A 24,435-nucleotide genomic window follows, 5' to 3' on the forward strand; every position below is an offset into this window, starting at 1 on the left:
AAAAAAAATACCCTGTGTTTCACTGTACAAACATAAGTTTTTAATTGTGTTGTTTGTTTCTTAGGAAATAAGATGAATAACTCTCCCATCTGTATAGGCCTGTGAAAATATCACCTGATAGAGTGAATAATTCTATTAATGAGAGAGAAACTTCCTGGGAAGAATACTACGCTCTGATCCTGAATATAAACATTAGAATTTATTTTTAGTTTCTAGCTCCTGCCGAGTTAGTGAATTATTAAACTACTGACTCCCTCCCTTCAAATCCTCTCTAGAGAAACAGTAAGATTCTAGGCACTAATAATATCAAAATAAAATGAAAAACAAGAAGAAGTGTAAGCAAGTGTAAGAAGCCCAGATGGACTGAATGTGGACTTGACCTGGTGTGTGTGGGTGGGAAACTGGGGTGCTGACAGCTGAGGCAGCGGAGAGACAACAGATAGGAGGATTTTAAAAGTGACCTAAACTTTTAAATCAAGAAAACAAACCAAAAAAAGTACAGGAGAGCAAACCCTGACTAACAAGAAATAAAAAAATAACAATAATAGAGATAGGAAAACAATGAAATAAACAAAAGAGAGGACTAACAAAAGCAAAGTCTCATTCTTTGAAAATATTAATAAGTTGGATTGACATCTGGCTAGAACAATTAAGGAAAAACAAAAAAAGAAAGAGGAAATGCCAGTATGCAAAGTACAGGATGAAAAGGGGAGGAAGTCTAAATCCAACATATATTAAAAAGGTAATCATAAAATATTACAAACAGCTATACCAAAATACATTTGGAAACCTATATAAAATAGATATGTTCCTAGAAAAATGTATCTATAATTTCACAGGAAGTAATCAAAATCTGGGTTATACAAATACGTACTAAACAAATTACAACCTCAGTCAAAGCCCTCTTCTCACTATTTCCCCCCAAACCCAGACTCAGGTGGTTTTACAGATGGGTTCTTCCAAATTTAAAGAAATAGTTAATTTTTCTCTTATAAAATTGTCCTAAAAAATGGAAAAAGAATCTATACTGTGAGATTCTAAGAGGATGGTGTAATCTTGACTCCAAAACCAGATCAGGACAATATAAGAAAATAAAAATATAATTTCTTTTATTTTTTAATTGATCCTAAATAAAATGATATCCAGTCTATTCTAAAGTGTGTTAAAAAATAATACATCATGATAAAATAGGGTTTATTCTAAAAATTGAAAGATGGTTTAACATTAGAAAGTCGATCGGTATATGGAATTCTCCATAGAAATAGTATATTATTACCCCAGTTCATATAGAAAAAGCAGTTGATAAAGTTCAACACTTAATTGTGATAAAAACTTTTGTCAAACTAAGAATATAAGAAAAGTTTCTGAGCTTGGTAAAGGTTAAATATTGAGTAACTATATAACTTATCTTCCAAATTCTGACACTTCAGTTTAGGATTATTATCTGGATAAATGCCAGATATAAAAGAATAAAATGGGATTGTGCTGGGCAAATTGGCATGCATGGTCAGCCTAATGATACACACCAGAGAGGCAGAGAGAGAGAAAGAGATCTTTATGGTTGAGAACAAGAAGGGAAGCACTAGAGGTTATAACCAATGCAATAAAAAAGGAAAAACAAATAGGGATTGTGTAGATCATAAGCCATAATATATAATTCATTATTCACAGTTGATATACCTAGAAAAAAGAAAATCCATATACAAAACATTAGAGCGCGTAAGAGATTTAGGTAGTTCTAAGACTATCCTATAAAAATCTATAGTAGTTCTTTACACAAGCAATAGTCAAGTAGAAAATAAAAAGATAACCAGGTGTTGTGGTGAGCACCTGTAGTCCCAGCTTCTTGGGAGGCTGAGGTGGGAGTATCACTTGAGGCCAGGAGTTCAAGGCTGCAGTGAGCTATGATCATGCCAGTGCACTTCAGCCTGGGCAACAGAGTGAAACCTTGATTCAAAAAACAAAAAAAAAAGAAAGAAAGAAAAGAAAAGAAAAACATAATACCATTCACAATAGCAGCAAATCCCATAAAATGTATAGAAATATCTTAGGAATACATATCCATAATTTCCTTAAATAAAAAAAGTCACTTAATGTAAGCCAAAAATATAACACTAAAGCTCAAAAAATAAAATATCCTTTACAGGAAGGCAAGTAAATAAATATGCATGTGTATATTGAAAAAAAAAATCTTTATGGAGACAATTTTAATGCCCAAATTAAGGACATAGGAGATGAACTGAGATCTTGAAAATATATTTTATGATCTTGAATTAAGTGATGCTACAATGAGATCAGTTCTCAAATTTATATACACTTCATCAAATATTAATAATCAAGGCTATAAAAAGAAAACCATATGGTATTGTCAGAACATGTAGACTAATGGAACTGAACAGAGAGTTAAAAGAAAGACCCATGTATATATAACCTAACCTAATATTTGGTAAAGATGACAGCACAAATCACTGTGGATGGTTTAGAAGATGGTATTGAGACAAGTGGACTACTGTTAGCAGAAAAATAAATCTGGATTCCTAATTACCACCAAATAAAGGTGATTTCTAGGTGGAATAAAGACAAACATGTTAAAGTAAAGCTGTGAAATTAAAGAAAAAGTTATGAGACTATCTTTTTGATCAATGGCAGGGGGGAAAAACCCTTCAAATTCATAAACTATAAGGCAAAATAATCAATAAATTTGATTACAACAAAATTAAGAACTTCTCTTATAAGATAGATGTGAAAAGTAAAGTTAAAAAACAGATGATAAAATGAGAGATGATATTTATAAATGTTTAAATTTCTGCAAATCCACGGTTACAATAAATAAGTGCCAATGGAAAAACAGTTAAAAAAAATAGAGAAAATTTTCAGAAGCAAAAAACCCCAAATTTAAAAAATGACATGAGAATATGCTCCATCACATTAGAAATCAGAAAAACAATATGAGATATCATTTTATTACGTATTATTAGTCTGGCAAAAATTAGAAAGAGGCCAGGCACAGTGGCTTACACCTATAATCCTAGCACTTTGGGAGGCCAAAGCAGGAGAATCGCTTGAGCCTAGGAGTTTGAGACCAGCCTGGGCAACATAGCAAGACCCCACATCTCTACAGAAAAAAAATACAAAAATAAGCCAGGCATGCTGGCTCATGCCTGTAGTCCCAGCTATTCAGGAGGCTGAGCTATAATGACTCCACTGCACTCACCAGGTGAAAAAGTGAGACCCTGTCTCAAAAAAAAAAAAAAATAGAAAGATTTAAAAATCCTTATGTTCTGATGGTGGGAATGGACTCCTGGAGAGCCGCTAGGTACATGCCTACCTAATGATCCCACAATTCCATTCCTGGGTGTCTATTCCAATAATTCTCATGCATGTACTGAGGAGACATGCTGAGGATATTTGTTGCAGCACTACTTGTAGTGGTGAGAAGTTGGAGGCAATCTGAGTATCTCTCACAGGTAGAGAGAATTGTAAGATAGTGGTTGAATACTATGGAATAATGTTTAGCAGTTAGACACAACAAATTATGTATAGCAGTATGGATGGATCATAAAAATACAGTACCGAATTTAAAAATGTTAGAGAATGTAATATATAATATGAAACTATGAAAAAATTCATGGACACAAAATTGCAAATATGTAGTTTATAAGAACACATACTAATTTTAAAAATACACATTAAACCATTAGAATCATTGCCTACAGAGTAAATGGAAATGGAAATAGAAAGAAATATATATTTTATATGTATATATATATATTTTTTTTTTAAAGCAAGTGCTGGGTTTTTCAAAGACCAATAATAATAATGTACTGTTAAAGGGGGAACATGAAATCTCAGTCTTCTGCTTGTGAAGTCAAATAAGCCAACATTCAGACTTTTTGTGTGTGTGATGACCTCTTCTGCAACTTAAAGACAAAGGGTTATAAAGTAGTTTCTTTAAAAATTCACCTGACTCTGGCTCCACTATAATCTTGTGTTTAAGTGTCAACAATGGCTGTTTGAGCTATTAATATTTTTTTAGAATTGACAAACCAAAATAACTAGGATGGTGGTACCTATGGCAAGTGGCAAAAGGAAATGAAATAGTTTAATCCCTAATAAAATCAATGGGGAAAAAGAGTAAATAAAAGGTTGTAATTGTGAGAATCTAGAACCAAGATCTTTTCCTAGGATGTTCTGTCATGACCACTGGAACCTCTCCTAAAAGTGCCTGTTTCTTAGCGTTTTCTCCCTGATGGCCCTAATTGCTATTTCTAATCCCTTTTCTTGTGGGAGCTTCTGCTTCAGGGTAAAAAAGCTGGGGCAATCTCCCTCCAATTCTCATCTTCCTGCTCACTTTCCTTAATTTTCCCCATTCCTGTTGGGCAGTAAGAAAATGAGGTGGGGAGGTGATGGTTCTATATTGCTTTGCTTTTGAGTAGCCATGCAACTGGTTCTCCACACTGTAATTCTAAATGCACTTTTTCATAGAAATACCATCACATATATTAGTATAAACCTATATATAAGGTGCATTTTGTGTTAAGCCTATTTTGTAGTCTGGCCCGGAGGTCCTGCTCACCATATGAAACTTTTTACCTGGGTCTCCAGCCTCAGGGCTTTCAAATTTTGCCTGTTCACTGTCAAATTTGTCCAAAGGTACAAAATGAGGCTGTCTCAAAAGCAGTGATCCTAATGAAATCTTCACAATAGACTAAGCTAAGTCTGAGGGTGGATGATTCAAGAGGAGGGACAAATGTACAAAGGTAAGACTACTTGAGACCTAGAACTAGTTCAGTTTACTGGGGCCAAGTTTGGCTCCCTTCCCCTCCCTTTCTTTTGCCCTCTCTTGCCCTTCCACCTTCCACCATGGGTTGATGCAGCAAGAAGGCTCTCACCAGATGCCAGCACCTTGATGTTGGACTTTACAGCCTCCAGAACTATAAGAAGGAAATTTCTTTACCTGGTCTCTAGTATCCTATTATAGCAACACAGAGCAGACTAAGACATAAGATTGATACCAAAAATGGGGTTGTTGCTATAACAAACACCTGAAAATGTGGAAGTGGCTTTAGAACCAGGTAATGGGTGGAGGTTGGAAGAATTTGGAGGAGCAGGCTAGAAAAAGCCTAGCTTACCATGAATGGAGAATTGAGAGTGATTCTGGTGAGGAGTCAGAAGAGAAGAAATGGAGGGGAAGTCTGGCATTTCTTAGAGATTACTTAAGTGTCATGATACAAATGTTGTTAAAAATATCAATGGTAAAGGCCATTCTAATGAGGTCCCAGATGGAAATGAGAAACAAATCATTGGAAACTAGAGTAAGGGCCATCTTTGTTACAAGGTGGCACAGAACTGGGCTGAATTATGTCCATGCCTGAGGCTTTATGGATGAAGAATTTAAGAGTGCTGAACAAAGGTATCAGAGAAATTTCTAAGCAAAATATTGAAAGAGTTGCATGGCTACTTTTAATGGTATATAGTAAAGTGCAAGAGGAGAGAAATGCTTAAAGATGGAATTTATAATTAAAAGGGAAGCAGGGTGAAAAGATTTGGAAAACTCACAGCCTACCCATTTAAAGAGTGAGGAGGTGTCTTTAGGAGAACAAACCAAGGAGAACAGGGCTAAGTAAATATTTGCAAAAGAGGTTATCATGGACAGAAGGGAGCCACGGGATATTCATCAAGACAATGAGAGAAAGACCCCAAAGGCATTTCAGAAATCTTCGAGGTTTCCCCTCTCATCACTGGCCCAGAGCAGGACCTTGATGCCAGGTTTTCATAGAGGTGCCTGTGGGACCTCAGCTTTCACTGCCTCGGCACTCTGCTCCTTGAATTCCAGCGCAGTGCTGCTCAACTGTTTCAGCCACGGCTCAGGCGAGCCCAGGTGCATCTCAACCCACCATTTGGGAAGGTACAAGCCATAAACAGTGGTGGTGTCCTTTTGGTGCTAATTGTGCAGGTGCACAGAATACAAGAGCTGTGGGGCCAGGGCAGCATCCACCTCAATTTCAAAGGATATTGTGGACAACCTTGGGGGCTCAGGGAAAGATTTGTTGCAGGGGCAGAGCCACTGCAGAGAGCCCTCCCTAAGGCAATGCCCAGTGGAGATTTAGGAGTGGAGCTACCATAAAAAGATTCACAGGCACGGCAAAAAGGCCCTCGACAAATGCTGAGGCACCTTGATATTGGGCTTACCAGCCTCCAGAACTGTGAGAAATAAATTTATTTTCTTTACAAATTATCCAGTCTATTGTATTCTGTTATTGCAACACAAAGCAGACTAGGATAGGCACTCCAGAAATACCACATGATCTGTAAATTATTGTTCCTATTGTTTCTAACCCTGAATAATGGGTGAATAATGACTCCCCCAAAGATATCCATGTCCTAATCCTCAGAACCTGTGAATGTTACCTTATATGGCGAAAAGGACTTTGCAGTTGTGATTAAGTTAAGGATCTTTCGATGGGGGGCATTGTCCTGGATTATCTGGGAAGGCCCAATATAACCATAAGGTTCATTATAAGAGGATTATAGGAGATCAGAGTCAATAGTAGCATAGGTGACAATGAAGCAAGAATTAGGAGTGATGCAAGGATGAAGCTAGGAGCCGAAAAATGCAGATGGTCTCTAGAAGCTGAAAAAGACAAGGAAATAGATTTTCCCTTGAAGTCTCCAGAAGTAATGAAGCCCTGTGTACACTTTTGTTTTGGACTACTGACCCCATAATTATAAGACAATAAGTTTGTTTTTCTAAAGCTGCTAAATTTTTGGCAATTTGTCACAGTAGCAATAGGAAACTTAAACACATACTGATTTCAAATGAACCTTTGAATCTGTGATAAATTGTATTTTTCCAAAGATAACAAAAAAAGCTAACCAAAATATCACCTTTTTTAGCAAGTTGTTGACTATCTGAACAATGAAGTGATACATATAATGCCTTCATTGTCTATCAAGAATTATATTTTTGGCACTAAGTGTCTTCTAATTACTTTAAAGTCCCTAGTACTTCCTCTCTATTATTTCAGCTGTTATTTCTTAGTTTGCTAGGAATATCTGCCAGGTTACAATATCTGATTTCACAGGATTGTTGTGAAGAATGAAAGGAATGAAGTAAACCTGCTTTGTAATATTGAGGCATTATACAAATATTATTGTATTAGTCTCTATGCAACATTAAAAAAATTGGAAGTTGCCTACAGCAACTAGAAACACTAGCTCATTCTACCGACTTAATTATATATACTTTATAAATCAGGCTCTGGTCTACAGATTTGAGGATAACATTACATCTCTGCTTGAGGTAATTTCTACCATGATTTCAGATCAAGTGAGTGTCTGAGAAGATTACATATGTTTGTATTTACAGTTTGTCTTGGCTCTTTTCGAGCTGGAATATTCACTGCTGCACGTCAGTCAACTGATGCTCACCCTGACCTAAGGAGCTGTGTCAATGGTAAGTGCTTCTACCATCAATTTAAAAAACAAAACAAAACAAAAACCTACAAGTAAGTATTCCCATGTTGACATAAACTAGTATTTAAAATCAATAAATGAGCCCTTGATGGTTTACCAGAAAAAAAAATATTTTTAAACTGCAGTTGAAAGAATGTTTTTTAATTGTAAATGCTTCTGTTTTACTCAAAATGAATTTTTCATCTAATATTTAAACTGAATAGTGTTCCTTGTTTAGTAAGCTTTAGGTCATTGACTTCAGAATTTTTATTCCTCACAGCTTTATTTTGGCTGTGGTTGCATAATCATGTAGAATAACCAAATGTTACAGTTGATTAATAGGTCAAAGTAGAGCTATGTTTGTTCTAACTTTTTGGCATCAATAATATAAATGTGGGAAATATCATGTGTATCAAATTAGCCTTCTTGGTCTAAAGATCACAAAGGGCCTAATGATAATGTTGGGAGATTATTTTTTACTAATTTATCAATTTCCCAACTGAGAGTAAAAGCAAAAAGGTGCAACTGAAAGATATAAATTGTGATGTTTGTTCAGTGAATATTTTACATGCAGCATAGGCATTCTCTAAATATTCATCTGTCTGCATTTTCTGTAATTTAAAGTGGCTATAAGTTTACAGGTAGAACAGTTTGCCTGAACACATATATTTAATTCATACTTTATCTTAAAAAAAAAATCTGAAAAACAGGAAAATAATAGTTTTGGTAACTATTTCTTAATAGCTTGTTTTCTATCATTTTAACTAATACCTAATTTATTACCACTTTCCAAAAAATTTAATGACTTTATGAGAAAATTTTTTGAAAAATTCTGGGGTTAAGTTTTAGCTAGGTTGGTTATTTATCTATCTATCAAACAACAGAAGTTTCCTTTATTTTAAGCAAAAGGATAGAACTATTTGGAATACTGGAAGTATTATTGGAAGAAAGGGAAGAATTTGTACAATTGACTAGGAAGGCTTGAGAAGCAAGTGTGGAAATGTGCATAAACCAAGGGACTATTGCAATGTCTAATGAGGGGAGAGAGATCACAAATAAGTACAGAAATGAGTGGCATGTCATTTAAGATAGTGATAAAATGTAGTGATGTTCTATGAAGAAAATAAACAGGGTACTATAACTGAGCTTTATTTTGTAATTTTTAATATTCCTCTTTTTTCTGGTAATGTTCCTTATTCTAAATTTATTTTATATTAATATAGTCACTCTGGCTTTATTTTGATTCATGTTTTTATAGTATATTTTTTCATCCATTACTTTTTTTTTTTTTTTTTTTAAGACAGAGTCTTGCTCTGTTGCCCAGGTAGAGTGCAGTGGCATCATCATAGCTCACTGCAACCTCAAACTCCTGGGCTCAAAGTGATCCTCCTACCTCAGCCTTTCAAGTAGCTGGGACTATAGGCGCATGCCACAAAGCCCGGCCAATTTTTCTATTTTTAATAGAGATAGGGTGTCGCTCTTGCTTAGGCTGGCCTCGAACTCCTGAGTTCATGCAATCCTCCTGCCTCGGTCTCCCAAAGTGCTAGGATTACAGGCATGAGCCACCATGCCTGGCCCATCCATTAATTTTTAAAATGTCTATGTGTATGTATTTTAAGTGAGTTTCTTTTGAGTCTTGCTATTTTATCCAGTCTGACAATTTCTGTATTTTAATTGGAATGTTAGAGTATAGACCATTTATATCCAATGTAACCATTGATATGATTGGGCTTAAATCTCTTGGTGATCCCATCTGCTTTGTGATTCTTCCTCCTGAAATTGTGCCAAATAATTGAGTCTCCTTTGGGGGTTGATTTCATGGTATCTCCACTATGTACTTACTAATTATACCTCATAAACTTCTTTTGCTATTTTCTTTAGTGTTTATAATATGCATCTGTAACTTTTTATAGTCTACATTCAAATAATATTATACTACATATATAGTATAAGGAACTTAAAAGGATAAAATTTTATTTTCTTTCTATTTTTTGTATTGTTTCTGCCTTAGATTTTAATATTATACATTATGAACTCCAAAATACATTTGTTTACAAATAGATTAACAAATGAGAAAATATTAGTTTATATTTTCTCAAATATTTACCATTGCTGGCACTCTGTATTCTTTTGTCTAGATCCAAATTTCCATCTGGCAACATTTTCCTTCTGCATCAAGAACTTGTTTTAATATTTCTTATAGTGCATTTCTGATAAAGATGGATTTTCTCAGTTTTTTTAATTAAAAATGTGTCCTATATTGATTTATTTTTGGAAAATATTTTTATTAGATAAAGACTTACTCAGTGTTCTTTCAGTTGGTTAAAGATGTCTTTCCATTGTACACTCACTTGAATAGATTCTGATGAGTAATCTGCTGTCATCCTTAGTTTTTCCCTATGTATGTACTGTGGTTTTTTTTTTTTTTTTTTCCTCTGTCTGGTTTTAAGTTTTCTCTTTGTCACTGGTTTTCTTCAAATTGAAATGGTATTTTTACATTTATTCTGCTTGAGATTTGCTGAGCTTCCTAGATTTGTGGGTTCATAGTTTTCATTAAACTTGGAAAATTATTTAGTATTATGTCTTCACATTTTTTTCTCCACAGCTTTCTTCTCTTCTCCTGGGACTTCAATAACACATATGTTAGGCCATTTGATAGTGTTCAACAAGTCACTGATTCTCTGGTTATTTATTTATTGGATGTTTTTATCTGTCCTTCATTTTGGATAGTTTTTATGTCTTCAAGTTCATTCTTCTTTTCTTCTTCCATGTATAATTTGCTTTTAATCCTCCCTTCAGTGTGTTTTTTATTTCATATATTTTACTTTTCATCTCAGTAAGTCCCATTTAGGTCTCTTATACATCTATTTTTTTTGTTGTTGTATGTTTGTATTTACTACTGGAACATATGGAATTCATTTATAATAGTTGTATTGTCTTGCTTTTCTGCTTGTTCTATCATTTCTGGATATATTTCCATCATTTGATTTTTCTCTTGGTTATAGGTCATGTTTTTCTGCTTTTTGCATGCCCACTTAAAGTTTTTACCAGACAGAACAAATAATACTACTCCCAGTATCAGCAAAAAAGAGAATTTGGGACTTCTAATTTGAGTTAAGATAAAGTAATGGGGACCAGATTTACTCTTCTGCCTTAAATAAGTAGAACTCTGGTCAAATATGTGAAGTGACAGTTTTTAGACATTGCATAACAGGCAATATAGTACTGCAATTCTTAAGAGAAGGAAAATAAGCAGTGTATGTTGTTGGATTCTAGATTTTGCTGTCTTCTTCCAAATAGTTTTTGATTTTGTTTTGGTACTCAGCTAAGTTACTTGGAATATGTTAAAATACAACCTTGATTTTAAGCTCTGTTAGGGCAGTCTGGAGTAGCCATTGGCTCAACATTAATTTAGCCTCTATAATAAGGCTATATCCTTGTGAGAATTTTACCTGATGCCATCCATAATATGAGATATTTTCAGTCTAGCTAGTGTAAAATGAATTATTCCTAGCCCTGTGTAAGCTCTGGAAATTGTCCTGTGCAAATCATTATTCAGCCAAAGACTTTAGGAGGTATTTTTGCAGATCTCTAGAGTCTCTCTCTCTCCCCCTCTCTCTCTCCCTGTCTTTCTCTTCCTGCCCCCTCATTCTCTCCCCACACATACACACTATTTTCTCTCTCTGGCCAGCAAAATTCTAGTTTGATCTCCCAAACTTCAGTATTTGTCTTTTCAACTCAGAGAGACCACTGGACACTGTTTGACTTTCTTGCAGTGTTGTATAGAAACTGTCTCTAGGCAATAAGGTGCTATTGTAGCGTTCACCTTGATTATTTCCTTTCCCTTAGGAATCACAGTATTCTGCTTCCTGTTCTACAATGTTTAAAAATCATTATTTCATGTATCTTGACTGAAGTTCTACTTATTTAAGACAAAAGAATAAATTAAATCTAGTCCCTGTTATTCCATCTTAGCCTGAATCGAAAGTCCCAAGTTCTTTTTTCTGTTGATACTAAGAGTAGTATTATTTGTTCTTTCTACCTCATGGAATTGTTTTAAGGGTCAAATATGGTAATATATTTAGAAATATATTTAAATTACAGTTATAAAATATGGCGTATATGTGCAGTGCAAAAGTAGTTTCCTTTTACAAACTAGTTATAAAGATTTGACTAATGGACTCACTTTTTTATAAAAACATATTCTTTGAAGGAAAGAGTTGTAATTTTTTCATTGCTTATAGGCTTCATAAGCAGGATTTTTATTAAAGGGCACATAATTTTATTTAACCATGGCATGAGGTAAAAATTAAATAGATGTCTATTTCCTTCAGCCATTCCAGACCAGTGTAATCCCCTGCCATGCAATGAAGATGGATATATGAGCTGCAGAGATGGCCAAGCTACATTCACTTGCATTTGTAAATCAGGCTGGCAGGGAGAAAGGTGTGAAATTGGTATGTATAATAACCCACCTGGCTTATCTGGACTGGCCTTTTGAAAAGTTCTTTAAACGTTATATTCTTTAAAAATAATTTATTTTTCCCTTTTTAGATATAAACGAATGCAAAGATCCCTCAAACATAAATGGAGGTTGCAGCCAGATTTGTGATAATACACCTGGAAGTTACCGCTGTTCCTGTAAAAGCGGTTTTGTTATGCTTTCAAATAAAAAAGACTGTAAAGGTAAGAGCAAGAAGGTAGTATAAAAGGGTATTTACTGTGTGAGAACAAAATTCAGTCAGAGGACTTTCCCTAGGAAATTCTTGGAAAACTCTCTGGTTGTAAGTGATTATAGTAAACATAAATTATTATCCACCTTGAAGCCTTGTGAAAGGATGAGAATGCCTTTAGTTTATAGTACTAACAAGAGTGTTCTGTTGCTTTCGTATTGTGTGTAGGTGCACACACATGTGCATGCTTCCATGAAGAATTTCATTATAAAGTGAGGTTTCAGTGCAGGTCTTTGCACGTCGCAGACTGCAAAATCATTGTTTATCTTTTGTTTTCAGACACTACATTATTTCTTTTCTTCCAATAAGATAAACAGCTATACAGAGAAATCTACCACAGTCTTTAATAATCTGTTTCATTGTATTTTATTTTTTCCTTTTCAGAAATACCTTTTTGATTTCCAGTATAAACCCTTCATCTTGCACCTCATTTCCTGTTGTGGTTTTGGAAAAGATGAAGATATGGTTTTCTTTTTCTTTATGCATTTAAGATCACATCATTGTTCATAACTCTTCTTTGTTGTTGTTTTTCTTCAGACTTAAACAATCTCTGTGACTTTAGCTTTTTAACAGGTGATTTTACTAGTGTGTTTTTTCGTTGTTTCCCTGTCTCCGACATTTTGACTTTTTTCTTTGTAATACTCTCCTTTCTGTTTGACTGCTTTAATTGCTGTAACTAAATCTTCAAATTCTCATGCTAGGTGTGTGGATAACTAAAAACAAAATTCCCCATCGTGGAGTTAAATTTTGCTTTAGAAACTGGATATGGTTAACATAGAAGTTCCCCCCCACCCCCGCCACCCCCACCACACACACACACACCTTTGTTGTTTTGCTAAGAGGAAAAAGATTCGTTAAGTTAAAATGTGAAGTTTTCTTGTTCAACGCTTTATTTATATCTGCTTTCATATATCTCATATTCAAATGGTCTCTTACTGCATTGTAATTTTTTTTTTTTGAGACAGAGTCTCACTCTGTTGCCCGGGCTAGAGTGAGTGCCCTGGCATCAGCCTAGCTCACAGCAACCTCAAACTCCTGGGCTCAAGCAATCCTACTGCCTCAGCCTCCCGAGTAGCTGGGACTACAGGCATGTGCCACCATGCCCGGCTAATTTTTTCTATATATATTTTTAGCTGTCCATATAATTTCTTTCTATTTTTTTTTTTTTAGTAGAGATGGGGTCTCGCTCTTGCTCAGGCTGGTCTCGAACTCCTGAGCTCAAACAATCCGCCCACCTCGGCCTCTCAGAGTGCTAGGATTACAGGCGTGAGCCACCGCGCCCGGCCTGCATTGTAATTTTTGGTATGGCATAGTTTACTGTAATATTGTTTGAAGTGCAGTTAAATATCTCTAAAGGGAACTGCATTAACAATTTCTACTAAATGATTATTCAATTTGTGACCATATATCTTTTTTTATCTGCCTATTTGAAGGTCTGTTTGAGTTTAGATAATATAGAATAATAACAGTATCATTAGAACACTGGTTACAGAAAACCATCATAATTCTAGATACTGTATGCATTCCATAAACAAATAGTACCCATTCATACTTCAACAATATAAAGTCTTCTTATAAATAACAATGTTCCTGATGACCAGAACATATGTTTTTATATTCTTCATTTACAGAATCCTTTATCCATGATGCTTAAGTGACAGAATACAGAATACTTAGAAGAATATGCATAAAACTATTACAACAGGACCTTTGCCAAAACATGGATATGCTTGGGATCATGTTGCCAGGAATTGTGTAAAAATGAAAGAATAAAACTTTTCACCAGACATTAGATGTCAGTGTAGAGGCATATAATCAATGCTGTATAACCTAAATGCATATAATCTAAATAAGCAATATGCCTCGAACCAAATAATTTTAGTCATATGTTTGTAGTTTATTTTAAAAGTTTGGATTTTATAGCTCTTTTAAAAAATTATTTTATTTTGAATTAATTCAAGATTCATATGAAGTTGTAAAAAGTGATACAGAGAGATCTCCTGTACCCTTTACCCAGTTTCTCTTAATGGCAACATTTTACAAAATTATAGTACAATATCACACCCGGGATACTGACAATGACACAGTCAAAATATAGAAAAATTCACACAAGAAAACTGGTTCCATTATTTTTGTGCAGGTTATTTTAAATAGAGTAATATCTGAAATTTTGGCTATTAGTTTATGAGAAAAAGCTGTCAGCTTTTTAGAATAGAAAATATATTTTCCATTCTGAATTTGTCTTTCTCCAGAAAGGACAGATGAGAAAAGTTCACTAATAATTACATCTCTATTGAACAATTTCTGTCAGTTATTTTCTCACAGGTTTTTATCTAGTAACTAGTTGCAATCAATATGTTGTCTCCTACTTCATTCTGTAATATAATAAATGCATTCGAAATTTCTGGAGTATTTAGCACTAAATTTATGTTGGATTAACTGCAGTTTTATAAGTACTTTGAGACCTTACTCAAGCCCATTTTTAATTTTAATCACTCTTGAATACTTTAGTCAACAATAGTAGTGTACAGATTAGGTATTTGTCCATTTCCAAAGGAATAAGGTAAGACAGATGAGCCATCTCATTTTTTTATATTTATATATTTGTGATAATATGGAGTGAATCTACTTTCAAGACCATATTTCAGACACACATATTTAGGAATACCTTTGAAGAATATTAAGACTATGGTTTAATCTCTTCTTCCATTTATTTTCATGCTGTAACCTGGCAGATAAGAAAATAACTAAAGCCCTCTTCTTCTTTTACATACTATAAAGGAATATGACAAACATCAATCAAATTGCCTATGCATTTGTATAAAGAAATCATTTAGTGAATTAAAATATGATGATAGATTTAATATTTTATCATTCCAAGACCAATCTTTTTTCTCACTACATATATTAAACTAGATCTAGGGAACACAAATCAAGGGTTCTTTGCTAGTGTCTTTTGGTATGGGAAAAAATGTTTTCTTTTTAATATATTGGTTTCATTTGTAGATATGGATGAATGCTCTATGAAGCCAAGCATTTGTGGCACAGCTGTGTGCAAGAACATCCCAGGAGACTTTGAATGTGAATGCCCTGAAGGCTACAGATACGATCCCAAATCAAAGTCTTGTGAAGGTAGAATGGTGGTGGTATCACTGCTGATTGTGGGGAGGGTGGGTTTGAACCCTGAGTTGAGAATTAAAAGGATTGGTTTTGTCTGACATCAACAATCAGTTTTCTAGCTTGGTCAATTGGGTAATCATTGGATTCCTTCCAGAGTGAAAGTACGTAAGACACACGGTCTTTAAGTTTAATGTTATGCAAGCCAATTGGCCCTTTAAGCTATGTATGATTTGGAGACCTCCATGTGTGATAAAAGCAAGACAAACATATTTTCACATCATTTAAATCATACTCAAAGATAAAGAGAATTTCGTTTTGGAAGGAAAAACATACATATACAAAAGAAGGATACAAGCTTAAAAACAATGAGCCTGGTTAAAAATCTTAAGTTTTATTCCAAGCTTTTCAATGATTTTCTGTGCATATGTAAGTAAGCAGTTTATTCTAAAATGAGAAATGACACAATTCTGTTGTCAAAGCCAAGTGATAACGGAACTCTAGAGATTTGAGAAATACTAGTCAGTACGATCAGTGCGAATGGATTTGGGACAGCCCCTTGGAGGTACTGTCACTTCATTTGGCTGCAGTGGTGCTGCCACGTGTGCCTCAGGCAGCTGAAACATAGTAAAGGGTGTTTTGTTTTGTTTTTTTAAAAATCATGATATATACAAATTATCTCACACCATCCTTTAAATTTTTTAAAATTTCAAAATGAATTTAATACCATGGTTAAAACTAATCAAATCAATATCATTTTTTCTTTTGTGGTAAAATGTATATCATATAAAAGGTACCCTTTTAACCATTTTTAAATGCACAATTCAGTGGCATTAATTACATTCACACTGTTGGGCAGCATCACCACTGTCTATTTCCAAAACTTTTTTATCGCCCCAAACAGAAACTCTGTTTATTAAGAGTTTATTAAGCAATAAGTTCCCTTTTGTTAGTTACCTGGTAACTTTTAATCTACTTTTCTGTCTCTATGAATGTTGCCTAAATCAATAATAAATTTTAGAAAAGGTTTCTTTCAACTGCATATGCTCCTTTTGAGATTTTGATATCTTACCTCCTTGCGCACTCACCAAAGTACCCCCCCTGAACACACACACACATACACACCCCATTTCTGTTATCCCACAACTCCAGATAGAAATTTCTGAAGTGAACCTTAGACATTTGCAGATTCATGGTTAGTCAGTTCATCACCTATATTGTAGTTTTATTCAATGAATGACAGATTTTTAAAAAAGATTTATATATGACTACAGATATATCCAACTTTAATCATATCATGCAATTTTAATGCTATTGAAGGATCACTAATTTTGGGGATCTGTTTTAAAGCATTTTATGAGAACATATTCATAATGCATTTGGCAATTCTCAAAGACACGAGGTACATCCGATGAAAATGTCAAGGATCTTATGTAGCTCAGAAGTAGATTTTAACTTAAGCATATTATTACAAATTTTCAAGAATGATATTCTCAAAATATGGAGTAAGGACAGGGACCATATAGAAGGTTTTTTTGATTGGGGAAGATAATATCACAGTGAGGTTTTCATTAAAAAGGGTAAATTAAGAAATACAGATATGTCCCTAAATTTATTGCTACCATTATTATTGTACAATGAGAAGTCAAATGTTCTTGATATTGTCATTTAAGCCCCAATTGCATTAGCTTTCAGTTAAAGAGGATCCTTTCTTCCTTTTCCTTCTCTACCATTTCTTTACTTTTCTTCCCTATCTTCTCGTTCTTTCCCTTTCCCCTTCCCATTTCTTCTCTTTTCTTTTCTTCAGAGCAATGAATTGGGAGGTAATCTCAAGAGAATTCATATAACCAGATAGGACAGTTGAGACTTTTAATCTTTTTTTCTTCAAATTCAAAATCAAAAAATTAGTATAATTGTTATACTTTTATTATTACTTGCTGAAAGTTACAAATTAAATTTGTTGTTTCAAGTGTGAAAGTGAATAAAAATTACATTGTAATTCATTCAAATTTCCATGTCAAGTGTTTAAATGTGATTTGATGTGATAGGAATTTCTTTCCCTAAGGATCTATTATCATTGATTATCACATACTAAAATCAGAATATTCCTCTGCCTATGAGATTGAACATTTAGGAGATATTAAGGTTTATGTTCTGTTTTACCCCAGATGTGGATGAATGCTCAGAGAACATGTGTGCCCAACTTTGTGTCAATTACCCTGGAGGTTACTCTTGTTATTGTGATGGGAAGAAAGGATTCAAACTTGCTCATGATGAGAAGAGTTGTGAGGTAAACATTTTACAATGCTAAACTTCTCATCTCTTTGTTAAAATGAGAGATCCAGGTATTTATTTTCACAAAGCTGAGGTAAGTCAGAAAAATACAGTTGTTCTACATTAATTGCTGTAGTTCTAAGCAGGCTATGAGTCATGATCTATTTACTAATTATGGTCATTTAAGTCATAAACATTGGGAATAATTAGTGGCTGGTTAAAAAAAAAAAAAGGCTGCAGAATCACAGTTCAGAGAGTACTCATCCATAGCCGGTACATTTATAAAATGCAAAAGGTATGTTTACTTAAGAAAGCAAGAAAAGCTGAGGTTAATACTCTTCTTTGTGGGGAAAAAAAATCTTCCATGGAAATTTTAATGAAAACATTTTCCAGTATCTACTTTTCTGTATCCCACTCGGATAAGTTTGATCACACCTGAGGCATGTTAGTACTTGTAAGAGTACCCATAAACTTTCAGGTGGAAACAGCTTTGTCAGAATAGGATTTAGTGAAGTTTAAGTATATCAAAATTCAGAGAGGTCAGTTTTGTTAATCCGTGTCTCTCAAAGTTGCTTGTAGTTACTCAGGTTGAATGCATAATTGACCCAGGAATTGAATATCAGGGATAGGTTTTAGATGTTCCTTCACTGAAATAAACAGGTCAACATCTTAAGCTCTTTTTTTGTTTTCTAAATTAGGATCACATATTAGTGATCCTTCTAATTCTTTCATCTTTTTTTTTTAACAAGTGAAGTTGACATTATATATGAGTATGAAGCAAACTGTAAAAAAAATCCCTAAGTAATGATTTAACTATGGGTATACACATACCTCTGTGTTACCAATACAAAGCTGTATCTGTCCAGAAAAATGTAACTTTCAATATTATGCAACCCACTTGGTACAGAAAGGTAAGGTAAGCTAGTTGGCATGTACGGTAACTTTGATGCTGCTTAATTGAAATTCCATGCTATTTGAACATCTATTTTGTAACTTAGGGTTTTATTATTTCAGTATTTGTTATAGGTATAGGCCACCATCTGCCTTGGAATAAATTTATCAAAGTTCTAAGAAGGAATGAAATGTTATTTCTGGGCCTATATTTAATACAGTGCTATATATACAATTCCACTCAAAATATCCTTATATGTGCCCAAGAACTTATCCCTTAAAAGCTTTTTATTTAATGTTTGTTTTTACTCTTAGAAAAAAAAATACCTTATACCGTATGTGATAACTCTAAATTACTTTCTTGTAAATTCCGTAGAGACTATGATATCTTAACTTATATTTATTTCCTCCATGTTTTCTGTTATGCCCATTTGTATATAGATAACATATTCTTGCTCAGAAATTCTTAGCTTAATAAATGAATGAATGAATGAATGACTAAGGTGTTATTTTTTGGGTACATTAATTCTTCCACCTTTTGCTAACTCCAAGTGAAAATAAATACCTGATGGTATTAAAGAGATACATGTTGGTACTTGAAGAAAAAGATTATGTTTAGGAATGAGATTTGCAAAAAAAATATTAATACTAAAGACAGAAATTTAAAGCCACACACATTGAACATGACTCTAACACACAGGTATTCTTAGAGGTCATACTGATGGACTATAGAAAGAAGTGGAAGATATTGCTTTATTATTACCAAAGATATTCTTAATTTATTTTAGTATATCACAGAGGGTACATTAGGAACCAGAGAAAGAATACACAACTTGACACAAACACCAAGCAATAACCTATGCAGTTTGTTTGTTTTGTTTCTTTTTTTCCCAGGCTGTTCCAGTGTGCCTTCCCTTGAACCTTAACAAAAATTATGAATTACTTTATTTGGCAGAGCAGTTTGTAGGGGTCGTTTTATATTTAAAATTTCGTCTGCCAGAAATCTCCAGGTGAGGAACTAATACCAATGATAATTTCTAGAGGTTAAACAGGTAGGGGCAGTAGAACAGTAACTAAAAAGGTTTGAAATGTATGCAATTATATTGTCAATCAGATAATTTAGGTATAGAATCAGTCACATGATTTGGAAAACCCTAAAGTTAATTTTTTCCTTCACACATGTCATTTCCATGCTAGACCTTATTCGGGTCGTTCTAGGCTGACCTTTCCCCATGATCATTTTACCTTATTCCATCATTCCTCATTTTCTAGCAAATACGTATTTACTAAGAATCTGGGAAAGTAGATTCAGCATACTTGTGAAATTTTCATTGTTCTTTATATATATTATGAAAACTAAGTAATGAGAAAATATTCATAGTGTTGCTTTTAGAATATCATATTCAAAATTATTAAGGAAAATTTATAGGATTGTTTAAGTGGTATTTTAAAGACAGACATTATACAATTTTAGTTGACTATCTGAATACTTTGTTATTCTTGTAGTTAGACTGGCTTTAGGGAGGGAATAGTTGCTTATGCTTTTGAGTCATGATTCTATTTTAACTATTAAATTTTTTCAGAGCCATACATTGTTGGAAGTAGAAGAAAGAAATTGGAATTTTGTTGGAATGATGGAAAGGAAACATTTCAGACTGATTATACAGTCCAGATTTTAAAATATTTTAATTAAATAAGCATGTGTGTTTAGAATTTAATGTTAGATATGAGTGATTATTCATTAAATAATTCAACTAAATTCATAAAAGTCATAAATTCATTAAGAAACATTGAAAGTTATTCTAAGATTCACTTATGTAATTGTGCTCCTTCAACATTCCATTTCCCCTAATACCCAGTTTTTCTCTTTAACATCTCAGAGCATATAGTAGTTTCTAGTAATGTAAATTGTGACACCTCTTTCTTGCTATAGAAATAATGAAAATGAGAGAAGAAAAAAGCTAATTATGGTTTATATTCAGACACTTTTAGGAGTACAGTCTGCCCTCTACATTCTTAGGTTCCTCATCTGTGGATTCAACCAACCTCAATTGACAGTAATAAAAAAAAATAACAATGTAATAATGCAAAATAATACAAATTTTAAAATACAGTATAACAGCTATTTGTATTGTAATCTAGAGTAATCTAGAGATGACTTAAAGTATATGGGAAGATGCGAGTAGGTTATATGCAAATACTTTGCTATGTCATTTTATATAAGGGACTTGAGCATCTGTGGATTTTGGTATCCATGGGGCTCCTGGAACCAATCCCCTGTGGATACCTAGGGATGAGTGTATTCATTTCTCACTGACATTAGTTTGATCCCTAACATTGGATCAGAATTGGCCAAATAATTATTTTTTACAGAATTTGTTTATTTTTTATTTATTTAAACTGTTTATTGAAGTATAATATGTATACAGAAATGTACACACATATTAAATATAAAGCTAGATGAATTTTTATAAACTGCCACCTGTCACTAACACGAAAAACAGCAAGCGCTTTTTCTCCTTCATCTCTGTTTCCCATGATCAAATACTTCCCCTATCCAAATGTTAACAAATTCACTTTTTTCCTCTCTTCAATACTTCTAAAAAAGAATGAATTGTTCCCCAAGGTAATGAATCAGTATGCTGTTGATATATTCCAGAAACAAAATATGCAGAACATGACTCTTTGAAATACCATTTTAGCATGATTTTACAAAGAAAAGGAAATTATCCCCATAATGGGATCAACTTCTGGAAGATCATGAGCATACACACATTTGGATTTTGGCAAGATAATACATGCTTCACATCAGCAAAATTCTCAGATAATTATGAAAGAGGATAGAAGTCCTTATTACAAGCAAAATGGTTCTTTTTTTATATAATCTGAGTTCAGTAAGTTCCTACCACATTATTATTCATCCAACATACTTTACTCCACATTTTACCTCTTTTGAATATTTCCTTGGAATTTTAAAGATGAAAATGTTTATTCTATCTCCTTTGCTTTGTTCCATTTGAGAGGGAGCTGTGACTCATTGCAAATGGTGCCTCTATTATTACTATTATATGTTGGGATAAGAGTCTGCCCTTCTTTTTTGCCTTATTTAACAATTATCTGAAGTCCTGATTCTTTAACTTAAATTACCTTTTTTTAAACTTAACTCAAGTGACTAATAGTTAAGTATTTTTCCTTTTCCCTGTTTGTCTTTTTTTCGATCACTTTGATTTGCTAGTCCTTTGAAACTTTAATGTTGATTCTCATTAAAGTGTTCTAAGAACACTGAATCAACACATGTTATTTTAAATCCAGCCTCCCTAAGATTTTCCTCCCCTGTAATAGCTACATATATGTCTAGAGTTTTAATAGCAACAGTCATTGTCAGATACCCCCAAACACAGGGCTAGACTTTATCTTTTAAGCTTTCCTTCTGTGTATTCTACTGCAGCGGTTTATGCAATTTTAGAATTTTTAGAGAGCTTTGGAAATCAAGCTAATAGATACATTTTAAAGTTTCTGATTTTACCTTTCTTACCACACATGAAGGCTTAATTATGTCTACAATTGTCCAGATGCTATCTTGTAGATCTCTGTGAGTGGTTCTTTCCTGATACATGTGAAATCATAGGGAAAATATGCCTTTTGATGGGTAAACCAATCATGAAATTGTAACATCTTTTACTAATAACTTCTGGATACAACAACAAAAAAGACCTCACATCTTAATGTCACGTTATATAGTATATAAAAGGCTCCAGGAGAGATGCAGCATGCCTAATATTTGTACATGTGTATTAATTCCAGCATTTGAAAGATATCTTCAAAACATATGCCAAAAAAGATGAAAAATTACCAAAGCATCTGTTCTTTGGGAAAAAGAATCCAAGAATAAGCAAGAAAATATAATAACTTGATTTTAAACACACATGGAACCAGAGATAATACATGAACAGTCTAATTCTGTCTTTCTCGTTTATTAATTCCAGGGAAAAAAATAACTAGTTGACTCTTTCAACACTGTTTTCCAGTAGAAGAGAAAAAGAGTAGCACATTGAGCTTTCCATATTTCTCACTATTATGGATCTCTCTTTGTCCATTGTTTAGATTTTCAGCCGAATTTGATTTCCGGACATATGACTCAGAAGGTGTTATACTGTACGCAGAATCTCTCGATCACTCAGCTTGGTTCCTGGTTGCACTTCGTGATGGAAAGATTGAAATTCAGTTTAAGAATGAGCATACAACCAAAATCACAACTGGAGGCAAAGTTATTAGTAATGGTCTATGGAATATGGTACATTTTTACAGATTTTATGAATATCTTTTCACTTTGATAGTTTGTTTTAAATGCAATTTCTTTTTGTAGTGGTATTAGACCAAAATGGGTTTGGATTTATCTGATATTATATGAAGTGTATTCTAAACGTTGTACATCTCTGAAACATGATACCCTCATTTAATGTATTTAGGATTTCTTGTAATTAAAATTGGTTTTAGTTATTTGCTAGAATTATTCTGTCTTTAACTTTTTGCCTTTTTTAGTGGCTGTTATTTGGTGTCTGTCTTACAGGTCAGGCATTATTAGCAGGCATAACAATTTATGCAAAGGCACCACTGATCAAGGAAAACTACCCTCAATTGCCACCAATATTTTTAAAATTAAAGAGAAATGCACAAAGTAACAAAATCAGAAAGTTAATTCAGTTTTAATAACGAGCATATAGATAAGTAATCAATTTTGTACAAACAGTATGCCTAGTGGATACCAGTCAGCGTGCTTAGAAACTAGCATTTTTGTATAATTCTACAAATGGCCTTTATTTTTATAATCAAGAATAGCACTGTAATCAACTGGATTAAAATGGGACTTTTCTTGGAGAAGAGATTACTGCTAGTTGATAGTGGAGAGTAGTCTTTTCTGCACTGAAACCATTACTACTGTCAGCAGAGAATAGCTGAGAGATCAGCATCACATTAGAATGTGGTGCCCTAAAAAGACAGCTTCCATGCCTATGGGAGCTGGCGAGAGGTCTGTGTTGAGAAGCCGTGTCAGGTCATCACTAAATGCTTTCATTCCTTCATTTATGCACTCATGGACTCATTTATTCAATATGCTCTTAGTGAGCACTTTTAAAGGGCTAGGTTCCTGAGTTCAAGGTGCTAGAACTGTAGCAAGAAATTGTCTTTGCTCTTGAGCTTTTCTCACAGATAAGTAGCTGATGCTGCTTTATGAACTAATACAATGTAATAGGATCCTAATATCTGTGGGAAATCTGTAAGTGTATCATAATTCATTCATTGAGCACTTTATGTACTGATCCTTATTGTAGATGGTAAGGATGGAACAATGAAAAAGCAAAGTCATTGCCCTTATGGAGCTTACATTCTAGTGGTGAGATGCAAACAATAAATGCATGAACAAATAAATACATAAGATAGTTATTAATGCTATGAAGAAAAAGAAGAGCAAAGCAAGACTTGGATAGAGAGTGATAATAATGTGCATATAGAATCAGGAATGGTATCTCTGATGAGATTAGATCTAAACTGAGACTTGAGGCACACGTCGTGAGAAATATATGGGGGTATATAAAATGACTCTCTACGATGTGAACAGCAAGTTCACACATGGGACAAGATGTGTTTGGTATTTGAGGAACACCACCACAAAGATTAGCATAGATAGATGCAGTAGAGTGAGGGGGAGAGTAGTTAGAAATGAGATCAGAAATATGGTCCGGAATAAGATCATCTAGGGCTTTGGGGGCCATGGTGAGGACTTTGGATTTTGTGCCAAGTGAAAGGCCTTGGATGGTTTTGAGAAGTGACATGATCTGATTTGCATTTTAAAAGATAATTTTGTACAGAACCTGGTGACTTTTTGGAAACTAGATAGTGGAGAGTGAAAGTAGAACAGGATATGGAGTTAGAAGATCATTGCAATAACCCATTGGAGAGATGACAG

At 33.7% G+C, this 24,435-nt stretch overlaps 1 protein-coding gene across 1 annotated transcript in view; it reads left to right on the forward strand.

Annotated features, from left to right (window-relative positions):
* The window catches only part of PROS1 (protein S), a 67,052-nt gene that overhangs the window by 29,018 nt on the left and 13,599 nt on the right, over positions 1-24,435 (forward strand). Inside the window, exons 4-10 of the mRNA XM_045540440.1 lie at positions 7,370-7,456; positions 11,790-11,912; positions 12,010-12,141; positions 15,195-15,320; positions 17,474-17,595; positions 19,365-19,480; positions 22,575-22,764. Of these exons, the coding sequence (XP_045396396.1) occupies positions 7,370-7,456; positions 11,790-11,912; positions 12,010-12,141; positions 15,195-15,320; positions 17,474-17,595; positions 19,365-19,480; positions 22,575-22,764 (896 nt within the window). The remainder of the gene's footprint in view (positions 1-7,369; positions 7,457-11,789; positions 11,913-12,009; positions 12,142-15,194; positions 15,321-17,473; positions 17,596-19,364; positions 19,481-22,574; positions 22,765-24,435) is intronic.

The sequence above is a fragment of the Lemur catta genome, chromosome 1, assembly GCF_020740605.2.
Source record: "Lemur catta isolate mLemCat1 chromosome 1, mLemCat1.pri, whole genome shotgun sequence".
NCBI classification, from domain to species: Eukaryota; Metazoa; Chordata; class Mammalia; order Primates; family Lemuridae; genus Lemur; species Lemur catta.